The 13,686-nt window shown below is 55.5% G+C and overlaps 2 protein-coding genes across 2 annotated transcripts in view; both read left to right on the top strand.

Moving 5' to 3' along the window:
- CALB2 (calbindin 2) overlaps positions 1-1,931 on the top strand; it is an 11,885-nt gene extending 9,954 nt beyond the window's left edge. Inside the window, exon 8 of the mRNA XM_009290849.1 lies at positions 1,901-1,931. Within this exon, the coding sequence (XP_009289124.1) occupies positions 1,901-1,931 (31 nt within the window). The remainder of the gene's footprint in view (positions 1-1,900) is intronic.
- Positions 1,932-4,999: 3,068 nt separating this feature from the next.
- On the top strand, positions 5,000-13,566 carry GOT2 (glutamic-oxaloacetic transaminase 2). Its single transcript, XM_019474998.1, has 9 exons — positions 5,000-5,156; positions 6,683-6,811; positions 7,191-7,250; positions 7,372-7,533; positions 8,193-8,297; positions 9,248-9,398; positions 9,663-9,828; positions 10,860-11,010; positions 11,504-13,566. The coding sequence occupies exons 1-9, from the start codon at positions 5,022-5,024 to the stop codon at positions 11,624-11,626; spliced, it is 1,182 nt and encodes a 393-aa protein (XP_019330543.1). The 5' UTR covers positions 5,000-5,021; the 3' UTR covers positions 11,627-13,566.
- The last annotated feature ends 120 nt before the right edge of the window (positions 13,567-13,686 follow it).

Below are 13,686 nucleotides of genomic sequence, written 5' to 3'. Positions count from 1 at the left end.
TGCAGCGTGAAATGGTGCTGGGGGGGACCCTGTGCACCAGGGCCTGGGGTGCTGCTGGTGGTGGTGTGCACCGGGGCCGGGGGGACCCTGTGCACCGTGAAATGGTGCTGGGGGGGACCCTGTGCACCAGGGCCTGGGGTGCTGCTGGTGGTGGTGTGCACCGGGGCCGGGGGGACCCTGTGCACCGGGGCCGCGGTGCTGCTGGTGGTGTGCACTGGGGCCAGGGGGACGCTGTGCACCGAGAAACGGGCCTGGGGTGCTGCTGGTCGTGGTGTGCACCGTGCGACAGGGCACAAGGGACAGTGACATGGGGCTGGGGTGCTGCTGCCGGCGTGTGTTGCGCAATGTGGCCGGGGGGACCCCGTGCACCGTGAAATGGGGCCGGCGTCCTGCTGCCTGGCCTGCACCGTGTAGTGGGACCAAAGGGACCCCATGCACCACGAAATGGGCCTGGGAATCATGCGCTGTGTGGCGGGTCTACAGGGACCCCATGCACCGTGAAACGGGGCTGGGGTAGTGCCACCAGCGTGCACTGCACTAGAGCCAGGCTTTCAGGTGTGTAAAACCTGGCGTGAGCGGGATGGGAGTGAGGGTCTTTCTCCGAGGGCCTGTTCTGCTCTGGACTCCGCTGTCTCTGAAGCCAGCGGAGGGATGGACAGAAGGATACAGGGTGCAGCTGGAGCCCTGTGAAGAGCCCAGAACAGCTCCACAAAGTGCAGCTAACCTGAGAGCCACAGGACACTGGCTGGGAACACCGCCATGACCAGGTGGCCAAGAAGCAGAGCATGCAGAGGGATCTGGGCAAGGCCTTGCTGCTCTCCAGAGCCCTTTGACTCCTGGCCCATGCTGGCTCAGGAAGCTTTAAGGAACAGCTCCCAGCCCTTATCAGTGCAGGCAGGCAGTGGGGTTTTTTTATGTCCCCATTCCAGCAGATAAAGAAGGCTATTAGATATTGATTAACCCTGAAATGTCCAGCATGGCCCCTCGCTGCCTTGTGAGATGAATGCTCCCAGCCCCTGCTTCTTCTGAGGCAGCCTTCTTCTGGCTCTTCCCAGCAGGCATGGAGGAGCAGGCATCTAGAACTTGTGTTTTCTGCCCTGGGACTGTAGCGGGCCTGTGAAAGGTGTGCAAGCCCACTGGCAGCAGCTTTGCTTTTCTCAAGCTTGTTATACAGCAAAGTGTAAATTACCAAATTGAATCTAGGTCACCTAAAAGGGAGGCAGAGCATCTCTCTTGTAAGGAGAGAGCCATCGTGCCAGTCCCCAGTCGTTGCCGTGCAGCATGCCCGAAGAGTGGCTTGTTATCCTGCCGTAGGCGTTGCCACGCAGTGATTAGCAGTTTTCGGTTTCCTTATCTTGGGCAACTTCACGTGGTGCTCGGAGCTGTTACAGTTGCTCTGTGCTGGGAATGGTCTTTCTGAAATCAGGACAGAGGTGAAGAGATACAAAATGGTTAAAATGGCTCCCTTGACACACAAATGCTAATTAAGGTGATAACTCAGTCTGCTGCTCTGATGTATCACCAGACAGCTATTTTAAATGCTTTTCTTGGTGGCAAGCTTACTGCAGCTGACTGGGGCAATGAATTTTTAGGCTTGAAAAGACCGTAGTAGCCGGAGCAGCCTGTTGCATTGTTCTTGTGTAAATATTTGCTTTAGCTGTGGTATCCGGACAGCATCGCCTTTGGCCCCTCCGCTCTGCTCCGGCTTGCAGAACTGCTGTAGGGGCTTTGGCAGAGGTTTTGAAATCCAGTATCTTAAGTGGCTGTACCTCAGGGAACAGAGGATTGGCCTCTTCACGATGGAAGCCTTCACTGGACTTGTGAACGCTTGCTTACCTACAGGAAAACTTGCTTTCTGGGCTTGGCTTGAGTCCGTAAGCACGCTCTTGGGTCTCTGCAGCTCGGGCCACAAGTTCCACATACGTTTTTGAAGGGTGTTGCTGATTTATGCAGTTCCTGGTGCGTTTTCCTACCTTCTCTCTGTCCCATCTGTCACACTGTGCTTTCAGCTGTGCATTATACCGGCTCGGAAGACCAGCCTGGCTGAAGAATACGGAGACTACTTGAATACCGGGCCTGCTCAGCATCTAAACTCTGACTCGGCCACCTGTGTTCAAGTCCTGTAGCTGGAAAACGTGCTTTCTTTGGCTTACATCGGGTGTCCCTCAGGTAGTTCAACCTCAGCTTAAACTTGCCTTCATTTAGTTTTCCGCACTGGAATACCTCCAGCCTGGCAGAGAGGATGTGCAGTTTATAACTTTGACCTTTATTCGAGACCAATGCTCTTTTAATTGCTCAAAATAAAATATAATGCAGTGCAGAGACAACAACGTTACGGTAACATAGAGGTAGTGGTGCGTTAGGACTTGTGGCCTCGGATCCCTAGTAGATCTCTTTTCCCAAACCCCTGTCTAGAAAGCTTTGCCCCTGTGATCTCTTGGGTATCCTGATGTGTTTGGACAACTCGGCCTGGACTTTTTTTCTCCTGCCTTCCTGCAAGCTCTCCTCCCTGGAAACAGCAGAGGAATCTTTCTTTGGCCTTCACCCCAAAACCTTCAGGCTGAGAACGGGAAAATCAGTCCTAAATCTACCCTTCGCTGCCTTAAGCCGATAGAAAGACCGGCTCAGAACGAAAGTACTTAACTCTCTGGAGTGCTGCAGCTTAGGTAAATGCCCGCAGGATCAGCATTAATTGCAGCAGTAGTATATTAGAGCCCAGTGACCTGCTTAAGTCCTTGCAGGATCGGGACCTAAGTACCCCAAACACTGTAAGCCGCTTGGTGAAAGAAGGTGCCGTCACCATCTCGGAAGCAGCAGCTCTTTAAAATAGATACCCCAAACACTGTAAGCCGCTTGGTGAAAAGCCCAGCAGAAAGAAGGTGCCGTCACCGTCTCGGAAGCAGCAGCTCTTTAAAATAGACGGCCGGGCTCCTGCAGCCCTCGATACCAAAATAATCTTAGACCAGGTAAACTGCAGAGGGACACGCTCTTGTGTTTCTCTCTTCCCCGCCCCTCCATTGCCAGGAAGGCGTCGGGAGAGGTTTTCCAAAGCAGTGTTGCATGCTGCCTGAACCTGCAGTAGGTTTTTGCCCCGACATCCCTCTCGGCGTGTCCTGCTCAGGTTGGCTCCCCAGGCTGCTCCCTCCCTGCTGGCTGCAGCCCGAGTCCCTCTCTGGAGGGTGTGTGTTGCTGGCATGACTGACTCATCCTCCTTTCTAAGTTGATCCTGTACTTAGCCGGAGAGGTAATTAACACTTGTTAGTGGTCTAGAAAATGCTAAGTACATCTTCCATTTTTAAACTACCTGACGTGACTCTGCCTCGTACGTGCTTGCTGCCCTTTTTTCCACAGAGCCTGTCAAGAGGAGAAACGGGGGCTTTTTATTCGGCAGTACTGTACTGATGGGAAGAGCAGTTAAGTCTGAAGAGGGCAAATGATGTTTGGGGCTCCGTGAGGTGCAATCTACATACACATGTTAGTGCAAAGTATGTTTATGTAGTGGGTAAACTGGGTCTAAATGGACCCAAAACAGGGACAGAGTGGAGGGGGAAGATGATTTTGTGAGTTCTGCTGATCACTAGTGTTAGAGCTTCCTTAACCCGCCTGGCCCTGCTGCCTTCGGATGTGCTGTATCTGTCACCACACTGAGCACTCGGCAGGAGGTCTGGCTGGCCCGGGGCTGGCTCCAGGCTGCCTGCATTGCCTGGGGCAAAACCCAGCCCCGGGACAGCATTCCTGTGTTGGGAAAGCTTGTCATCTTCACGTGAGGCAGCCTTCTCCGGGCTGCAAAGCTTTGTAAAGCTGATACGTGGCAGCATTAGCGGTGGGAGCTGCCTCGCTGTGTCTTTCGCCTTTAGCAATCAAGACTGAATCCTGCCCCAGAGGAGATAAACCTGATCTACCTTGTGCTGCATGCTTTGTCCGCCACCGAGCTCTGGGGTCTGGGCAGGCGCCTGCATGATGCTGTGAGTCAGGGTGCTCAGAGCTGTGTGGAGTCATCGTCTTTAGTACTCCTGTCTTCAGGAGGGGGCTGTCACAGCCGCAGCCCTCTGTCAGGCAGGTTAAAAACCACCCCGCCTCTTCTCTTGCACTATCTACAAGCCTGCAAAGCCTGGACGTGGGGCTGGGCGGAGGCTGTGGCCAAAGGGAGAAAAACGGGCTTCTTTTTATAGCATGGTCTGGTCTGCCCTTGACATTAAGAGAGCCACTCCGTCTTCAGGGTGTTCTGCCAACAGGGCAGAGGCAGGTGGTTTGTGGGGTGGCTGCTGAGGAGTTGGGGGCAAAGCTCCTCCTGACGCAGGGAGGTTTCGTGCTTGACAGCAAGGGAAGGGGCCTTCACATCGGAGCTTGTCACTTGTCACACTGGGAAGAAAGTGTCCTCTGCGATTTCCAGGAAGACAGCATTTAGCTACAACATCCCTCTTCAAATGAGGCAGAGTTTGTAGGGCAGGGAAGGGAAATATCTTCGTTAGGTCAGCCAGCGTTGCGGGAAAAGCAGATTAATTTTCCTGCACAAGAGCCCTTCCAGGAGTTTGGAAGAGGCTCTGTATTCGTGCTTCGTGCACTTGCCTGGGTCTGGCCGAGGTTCCCTGGAGGGGACTAACCTACGCGATCCTGCCTGTAGCTGTGAAGAGACGGCACTTGGACAGGGCGTAAGAGTTTAAGGCTTGTTTCCTGGGGCCTTTCTGGCGTCAGCACATAAGGCAAGCAGGGCCATTTCTACACATTAATGACTTGGAGGGGGTCAGTTATCTTCAGCCACAGTGAACTGAGGATCTTTGCCCATTCTGTCATGTAAAATGCAGTGCCAGATCATGGAGCATAAATGAGTTGTTTGGTTTTTTTTTCCCCCCCCTGGATAATTCTCTTAGCACTGCTTGTACCTTTTCCAGTGGTTTAAAGACAAGATTTCCCTTGAGGTTTTCTCCGTAGCCCTGTTGGTGCACGTCCCTGCCCCGTTCTCAAGCCTAATTCTTAGCTTCTTTTTTTTTTCCTTCAGCTCATGGTGGTCCCATGTGGAGATGGGTCCCCCTGACCCCATCCTGGGGGTGACAGAAGCTTTCAAGCGTGACACCAACTCCAAGAAGATGAACCTGGGTGTGGGGGCGTACCGGGATGACAACGGGAAGCCGTACGTCCTGAACTGTGTTCGCAAGGTGAGCCTGGTGCTGGCTGCTGGGCAGGGCCAGATCCAGGTGTCGGGCGCCCTGGGGGGTCAGGGAGGGGGAAGGCCTCTAGGCAAGGTTTGCCTGTTGGTCCTTAGAATAAGCTTTGTCTCTAACAGGGTGGGACAGTGTTCCTGGATGTCTTCCTCAGCAGTCCTAATGCTTTTGAGACACGACAGAGGCAGTTGTTAAGTAGATAAAACAGGGAATACGTGTCCTGTTCCCATTCGGGTAAATCTAACTCGTTGCTGACTTCCACGAGCCCTCCAACCCAGCTGTCCTCTGAACTTCCCTCTGTCCTCTGAAGGTGTTTCTTGAATAGGCTGATGTTCCCTGGGCCAGCCCACATGGGAGGGAAGAGCTGACATTGTCCCCTTGATGGATTAGTCTTAGAAATTCTGCTGAGCCGTTGTTACCGGTTTCTCCTTAAGTCAGTCTAAAACTCCAGCCCAGGGAGCTGGATGTGGGCACTGCCCTTGAGGGGATTACGGAGCCTTTCAGGGCTGTAAGCTTAGAAATAGGCCGTTAAATAGCTGGCACCTGACACACATGTTGACTGGCTGGTCTCCTTGGCGTAGGGAGGATGCGTTGTCCATGTTTCTCATCAGTGTGGGGTTTAAAGCCATCCCTTGCCCTTGCTCTCCCTGCGTCAGCACGTATTGCAGCTGGGTCACAACCGGGGAGCCTGTGTGGTGTCGCAGGAACGGTTTCCTGGTGGTATGTGAATGCTGCCAGGGTCTGTCCCGCCGCTCTGGGAGCATGGATAGGGTTCCCAGAGCGCTCCAGATGTCTCCGTCACTGCATTTTTTCCTGAGCATGGCTCCTTGTCTGCTGTTCTTGCTGCCACTCTCTGATCCTGTGTTAGGTAAGGACTTGGACTGGTTTCTGATGCAGGATCTGCTTGAAAGAAGTAGAGATTAGCAAAGCGGGGGGAGCCATGTTTAAGGGCTGGGTGAGCTAGCTTTCAGACAGGCTGCTTTCAAAATTGGCTGGGGTTTCAGGATTTATTTTTTTTTTAACCTGCTCCATCTAGTTCAATAACACTCCCAGCACGACGAGGCCCTACAAAGGGCTTGCTACCCTACCTGGTTTTGGGATGTCTCCCTGTGTAGAGACAATCTCTGCCTTTCGGTAACAGTCAAGTCTTGCCTTCCTGCAGGACAATTCCTGCTTGGGCAAAGAAACGTGTGTCCTTGTGCAGCAGCGCTGACTTGTAACGGGCTGGAAGCGGTGCTCTCCTCCGGCGCCGGGTTTCCTGGCTCTGCTGTACCGACGCTGGCACCCACTGAAGGCTCTGGTGGCCGCTGGGCACCTCGCCCCGTGGTAAAAGCAGAGTGTCACCTGAACTGGTTACTGCTGCCCTGGCTTTGAATGAGCCCTGATCTCTGAAGGGAAACTCCTGTAAACCAACCTTTGCCCCTCTTGAGCAAGCGAATGTGAAGAGAAGTGACCTTGAGCTGTCCACCATCCTCTCCACGGTGATGCTTTCCTTGCTGAATGTGTGTCTTCCTTCCCAGGCGGAGGCCATGATAGCATCCAAGAAGATGGACAAGGAGTACTTGCCCATCGGGGGGCTAGCGGATTTCACCCAGGCATCTGCAGAACTGGCTCTGGGTGAAAACAGTGAGGCTTTCAAGAGCGGCCGGGTAAGGAGCGAGCTGGGAAGCAGGGGGTGGGCAGCGCTGTCTGACACACGGTTGGTGCGTGGGTGCCCAGCAAAAGTGGAAGGACTGGCAGGTACTCAGGCCTCTGAGTTGCAAACTGGCCAGACCCAAGGATAACCGCTTCCTCTGAAGGCTGGGGTGAAATAGCCCTTCCCGAGGAGGGGATTTGACCTTGCCAGGGGTCCCAACTCCCTGCCCTGCACCTGGAGTTGCTGACCCATGCGGTTCCCTCCAGCCCCATGTCCCTGTTTGAGCCAGCTGTCGCAGAGGTGTGCTTCTGCCAGTGCTGACATAGTGACTGGGCTTTCCCTGTATCACACCGTGGCTGCTCGGACTCATGTATTTGTTTCTTCCCTTGCAGTATGTCACTGTGCAGGGTATTTCTGGGACTGGATCTCTGCGAATCGGAGCCAATTTTTTGGTGAGTCCCTGGCTGGTGGGGGAAGGAAAGGACATCTTTTGACCGGAGCTGAATCTTTGGGGTTTTCTAACTGCTTGAATCTGTTCAACCTGTTTGAACACTCTGTCTTTCTCTTGATCAGCAACGGTTCTTCAAGTCTAGCCATGATGTGTATCTACCCAAACCATCCTGGGGCAATCACACACCCATTTTCCGTGATGCTGGCCTGCAACTTCAGGCTTACCGCTACTACGACCCCAAGACGTGCAGCCTTGACTTCTCTGGAGCCATGGATGACATTTCCGTGAGTTGCCTTTCATGCCTGGAAGCAGGGAGGTGATGTGGGGAGATGGGTGACCATCTTGCTTTAGCCTAAATATCATAGAATCATGGAATAGTTTGGGTTGGCAGGGACCTCTAAAGGCCATCTAGTCCAGCCCCCCTGCCGCAGGCAGGGACATCTTCAACTAGATCAGGTTGCTCAGAGCCCCGTCCAACCTGACCTGGAATGTTTCCAGGGATGGGGCATCCACCACCTCTCTGGGCAACCTGGGCCAGTGCTTCACCACCCTCAGCATAAAACATTTCTTCCTTATATCTAGTCTAAATCTACCCTCTCTTAGTTTAAAACCATTCCCCCTTGCCCTATCGCTGCAGGCCCTGCTAAAACGTCTGTCCCCATCTTTCTTATAGGCCCCCTTCAAGTACTGACAGGCTGCAATAAGGTCTCCCCGGAGCCTTCTCTTCTCCAGGCTGACCAACCCCAACTCTCTCAGCCTTTCCTCATAGCAGAGGTGTTCCATCCCCCTGATCATTTTTGAATATGATGCCTGAAGGCACCAAATGAAAGCTAGAAACCTTACAGAGCTTGTCTAAGCTGTCTAGGGCAAGAGTCCCATCTCGGCTGCTGAGGAGAGTGCTCAGATGTCATTAATAATTCATGCTCTGTAACATCTTCCTTAGAAAATTCCAGAGAAGAGCATCATCGTCCTGCACGCTTGTGCTCACAACCCCACCGGGGTGGATCCCCGGCAGGAGCAATGGAAGGATTTGGCAGCTATGGTGAAGGTGAGCAGTAGAGTGTCCCAGGGGTACTGTGCTGTTCCTGGGAAAACCACATCTCTGGGCTTTCATGGGTGGTATCTGGTCTTCACCACGCTAAAGGTTACTCCCTTCCCCGAAGCCAGGATGGGTGTCATGTTCCTGTACTGAAGACAGGAGCCAGAGAAGCGCACCCATAAAGCTTCTAGCTGACCGTCAGACTTTCTGCTGGCACCTTCCCAGGGGTAGGAGACCTGAAAGGGTTGAAAGAGTGAGCTGTGATAGCTGGAGAGGGTCTCCCAGTGCTGGTGTATTAAAAATGCTGGAAGATGTTTCACGTGCCTGGTGTCTCCTCGCAAGTTTCAGCTGGAAAGAGATAGGGGCAGGTTCTTCCTTCATCCTTCTCCTCTTCCTCCCTGCCGCTCCCCCAAGCTGTAGCCAGTGAAATTTGGCTTGGGGATGCCTGGCCTTAGTAGTGTTCTGAGAATTGGTAGGTATCAAAGAGGCCTCTGGGGCCTACAGATGGCGGCGGGTCTCCTGACCCGGGGCGGTGCGACTGGGTTATCTGCCTAGAGGCATTGGAAGGGCTGGCACCTGCCCAGAGGGTTCCCAGGTGGTTTTCCTGGAAACTGATAATACAGGAGGCACGGAAATGGAATAATTTGTTACCGCTGAATCCACTTCTGCTTTCTGGGCCAGACTGCACATCCCAAAATGTGCTGGGAGGGTCTTGACCTGCTGTTTCGATGCGTGGTGGGTAGCTGTGGTTTTGGGGCCGCCTTCCCTGTTGCAAACGAAGGGGAATGGCTCTACTTCTGGAGGAGCAGAGTTGCAGCTGAGCAGCCCGCTGCCTGCATGGCTCTTTTCAGCCTGCTGCCCTGCTCCCTGCAGGGGTGCATGGCTCTTCTCAGCCTGCTGCCCTGCTCCCTGCAGGGGTGCTCAGCTCCTGTGACACTCTCTCCCCTCTTTGCTGGCAGAAACGGAACCTCCTCGTGTACTTTGACATGGCCTACCAAGGCTTTGCCAGCGGAGACATCAACCGGGATGCCTGGGCTGTGCGGTATTTCATCGAGCAGGGCATCAACGTCATCTTGTCACAGTCCTACGCCAAGAACATGGGGCTGTACGGTGAGTAGGGCAGGTGGTGTGGAGACGGTTTCATCCAGGCTGCTGGGGGGACACCGCTGCCTCCGGGGTTTAGCGCCCAGTGTCTTTCTGCTGCCTGCGTTCATCCTGCAGTACTGATCGGGGTGCGGGAGATAACCTGCTGGGAGCTGGTGGCGACCTTTCTAGAGAGCAGGGCTCTGCTAAAGCTGTGTGCATTTGGATGAGTCCTGCCCCAGCCCTGGGTATCCAAGGGCAGAGGCTGGGACCTGATCGCTCCTCTTTCAGGAGAGCGTGCGGGTGCCTTCACGGTGGTCTGCACCGATGCAGAGGAAGCCAAGAGGGTCGAATCACAGCTGAAGATCCTCATCCGCCCCATGTACTCCAACCCACCCCTGAACGGAGCCCGCATCGCCTCTATCATCCTGAACACCCCTGACCTTCGGAAGGAGTGGTAAGAGGGAACCCCTAATGCTCACAACAGCGAGATGTGAGGTCTCTCTGGCAGCCCTGTGCTGTCATGGGCAGTTCATAGCTTCAAGGGTACAGTCAGAACCATGTGCCACCCCTTTCCTCTGGAGAAATCCCTGCTCGTGCCCTGGCATCAGCTGGTATCGGTCCAGCCTGATGCAAACAGGTTTCCCATGTGTTACCAAGGCAGAAAACACTGTAAAGGAGAAGATAAAGCTCCCCTAGGATTGAGGGCTGCAGGAGCTGCCTGTCCAAGGAGTGGAAAAGACTGACCGAGGCGTTGTAGCCACGTAGTATGTCTCACATGGGGGAAGTGGAAGCGTAAGCCCCCTGGGAATAAGACCCAGGAATGTAATCCTCATGCCCTAAGCCTGCTTCCTGGCGTCAGCCTGTGCTGCTCTCCCAGCCCCTCGGTGTGGAGTCCCTGCCGGCAGCTGGCCTGGCAGAACAAAGGCTGGCTGTGTGTTGAGGCCTCGCTGGGAGCTGTGTTCCTTTGGCGGGCTGACGCTTGTGCCTGATCCAGGGCTCAGCAGAGACGTCTCCTAGCTGTGCTGCCTTGGAGCAGGGATGTCTGCCTGCGCTGGGAGGTACCCCCACACTCGTCATTTATCTGCAGATACTATTTTATCTGGGTTTGGGCAGTGCTGCCGTGAGGCCTCCTGCTCACCCGTGGCTTTCAGAAGCGAGAGATGCCGATACTCTGGTAGTAGTGTCCAACGGCTATGGAATAAATAAATAGCAGTCACCTTCAGGTACCAGGAGAAGGAAGCAGCTCCCCAGCTGGAGCTACAGGTTCACGCTCTCTGGTCTTTGCTCATCTGCATCCTCCATGTTTTTGGGGTATGAGGCCCTTCCAGGTGGAGAGGGTTGATTCCCTGTAGTTGGCGGATTCCCTGTAGTTGGCGGGGGGGGGGGGGGGGGGGGGGGGGGGGGGGGGGGGGGGGGGGGGGGGGGGGGGAGCAGCGTTGGCGCATCCCAGCCCTGCTCTGAGCGGTTCCTGGGTTGGCTTCTCAGGCTCGTGGAGGTGAAGGGCATGGCCGACCGGATCATCAGCATGCGGACTCAGCTGGTGTCCAACCTCAAGAAAGAGGGATCCTCCCACAACTGGCAGCACATCACTGACCAGATCGGCATGTTCTGCTTCACGGGGCTGAAGCCTGAGCAGGTAAACACAGTTCCTGTGGGTCTCAAGGTGTCGTTTGTGGTCCTTGTCAGTAAGATCTTGACTGCAGGTGCCAAAATGAGCCCTTGTGGGCAGTTCTTCCTCCAGGAGGAACATGCTCCAAGCCTGCAGCGCTGGAACATTGTGGGGACCCATGTCTTGCTCTGCTCCCTGCTGTGCTTGTGGAGGTTGAAAGCAGACATAGCCTGCTTATCTGTCAAAGGAAGCAGTCACTTGGTGCCGCTCTGAGGTGACCGTAAAGGTCAGCTCAAGTGAGGTGACTCTCCTGGCTGAACATCTGCAGTGTTCGTGTGTTGCTCGAGAGCCGAGCAGCATCTCTCTTGGTTTACAGGGTGCACTGCTGGCACTGCAGGTAGCGAGATGCCATGTCTGCTGGCTCCCAGTTTGCTTTCAGTTCCGGCAAGCTGGGTAAATTTGCACTCTGCGAAGAGAGTAGAGGTTGGCCTGCAGTTTGAACTCTGCTCTTTCACCCCAGGTGGAGCGGCTGATCAAGGAGTTCTCCATCTATATGACAAAGGACGGACGAATCTCTGTGGCGGGAGTTACATCGGGCAATGTAGGTTACCTGGCTCACGCCATCCATCAAGTCACAAAGTAAAGACACAGGTGTGCCCTGGAGCTGGTGGCCTTCCCTTCCCCACCGGTCGAAGATGAGGAGGGAAAGGAAACAAGCAGAATACTTCCAACCATGGCACTTGATGCTGCTGCTGAATGTATCTTGTAGATAAGTTGTTGTAGAAGCCTAGTCAAAACCACCCTGCGTTGTGGAGCAGGGACATCATTGCCGGCTCCCGCTCGTCACAGCCGATCTCCCCTGCTGTCCGTCCTTTGTCCATCAGCCCCAGCACCCATCTGCACTGGAGGAAGCAAATGCTTAGTGCTGCCATCCTGCCGGCGTAGGCACCAAAGGCTTCCCCACGCTCGTTTCTCCATGAGAAGGCTTTGTGAGGCTGTTGGCCGCTGGCCCCAGTGGCAGCGGGCGGGGAGCTGGGTGGGCTGAGCGGGCGGGCTGCTCAGGTGCGCCCCTGCCACTTCCTTAGGCGGTCCCTGCTGCCAGCAGGCTCCATCCTCCTTCGTCCTCCTGGCCCGGAGCTGGGCAGCGCCAAACCTGCCCGCCGACAACCAGCTCTGAGGTCTTCTCACTACTAAAATCTGCTCCGTCGTTGGCCTTCGCTCTTCCCGTCTGGGAATCTCCTTTCAGGTGTAATTCACAGTGGCATTTCTGTGGGGGGCAGACCCCTGTCCCTCCTTTAAACCTGCCTGTTCTGATTTCACTCCCATGCCCTGAGGTGAAATGATTTCTTGCCCCCAGCCCGTGCCCCCCCCCCAATAAGAACCTCCTCTGAAAACTGCTCTCTGTTGGTCTCTGCCTCTCCCCGTTCCGGTACCAACCCCAGCCGCCCGGCCCTGTACCCCCAGCAGCCCTCCCTGCAAAGCAGAGTCTTTGTGTGTCTCCCAAAGCCATGAGCCAAGAGGTGGGCCCCGCCATGTCCACCCTCACGTGGGCGTGCGGGCTGTCCCTCTCATCTGCTCTGTTCAGCCAAATTTCCGGCAGCACCGGAAAACGGGAGGGAAAGATCCTGATGACTCAAAAAACACTCTCCTTTTAAACCGAGTGTCCCCGAGGCCCTGTGACTCACTGGACTCATGATTTTTAATCCAAGTAAGCTGGCGCACAGCTGTTTTGAGCTGGGGACTCCTCCTGTCATCACACAGCTGGATCCTGTCCCCAGATATTCCCTGTCGGGGATGTGCCAGCACAGGGCTTCTTGTATGGCCAGCGAAACCCCGATTTCCTGAGAATCCCACGTAGAGAGAGGGCAGTTCCCACCCGTGTGCCTCAAGAGCACCGGGGGAGGGTGGGCTGAGGCTGCCCCAGGTGGGAGTCGGTGTCACGGAATTGAAGCCTACGGGGTTGAACGTAGGTGTTGCCGGGCAGAGCGTGCGTTCCCAAAGGAACGGGATGGAGCACGGCGGAGCTTCTTGCAGCAAGCGCAGCTGCCTCCCGAGGCGGACCCGGAGGGGTTACCTCCGAGCCTGCCTGAGCTTTCACCAGCCACTGGCACCTCTCCCCTTTGCGGCCGTACCAGGACATTTAGCAGAGCGGTCCTCGTTTCTCATTCCTGCCCAGAGCAGCCGTGTTCTCCCGGGAGCCGGGCCGGGCCTGTCTAGTGCGCGCCGTCGCCGTGCTTGCCGGCAGAGGAGGAGCTGCTTGTGCAGGCCGAGGAGGGCTGGAGCCTCCCGCTGCTCCCCGACAGACGGTTTGCACCTTAACGGCGACGGTTGTTTACGTGGCCCGATGCCCGCAGCCGCTGCTTGCTCCCATTTGTGCAATAAACCCCTTTCCCTCCTGCTGCTGCTGCTGCCGCCGTGGGTGCTGCCCCATGGCGCTGTGGGTTCTCGTGCGGTGGTCCCCGGTTCTGCGTGGCTCTGGAGCTGCCTCCTCCTGCCTCTCCTGGTTGCAAAGAGCCCTTTTACCTTGCGTTAGGCCTTTCTGCTGCCCGTTCTCTGTTACAATAAAAGTAGAGCTGGAGCACAGCCCTGCCTTCTCTTCCCTGGCCTCTCCTGCGGGTCCCTCCGGCTTCAGCTGCGGAGCGGTGGGGACGGGCAGGGATGGGCTTCCCGAAGGGGGACACCCCCCCCCCTTTGCCGCTGGTC

Source organism: Aptenodytes forsteri, unplaced genomic scaffold (assembly GCF_000699145.1).
Source record: "Aptenodytes forsteri isolate BGI_AS27 unplaced genomic scaffold, ASM69914v1 Scaffold14, whole genome shotgun sequence".
In the NCBI taxonomy this organism is placed as follows: Eukaryota; Metazoa; Chordata; class Aves; order Sphenisciformes; family Spheniscidae; genus Aptenodytes; species Aptenodytes forsteri.
The sequence above is the reverse complement of the archived record's forward strand: the minus strand, read 5'-3'. Positions and strand labels throughout refer to the sequence as shown.

Coding starts and splice junctions, on each gene's coding strand:
- GOT2 (XM_019474998.1), top strand. CDS start 5,022: ATGGGTCCCCCTGACCCCATCCTGGGGGTGACAGAAGCTTTCAAGCGT. Junction 9,829..10,859: donor CCTGACCTTCGGAAGGAGTG/GTAAGAGGGAAC, acceptor TTGGCTTCTCAG/GCTCGTGGAGGTGAAGGGCA. Junction 11,011..11,503: donor CGGGGCTGAAGCCTGAGCAG/GTAAACACAGTT, acceptor CTTTCACCCCAG/GTGGAGCGGCTGATCAAGGA.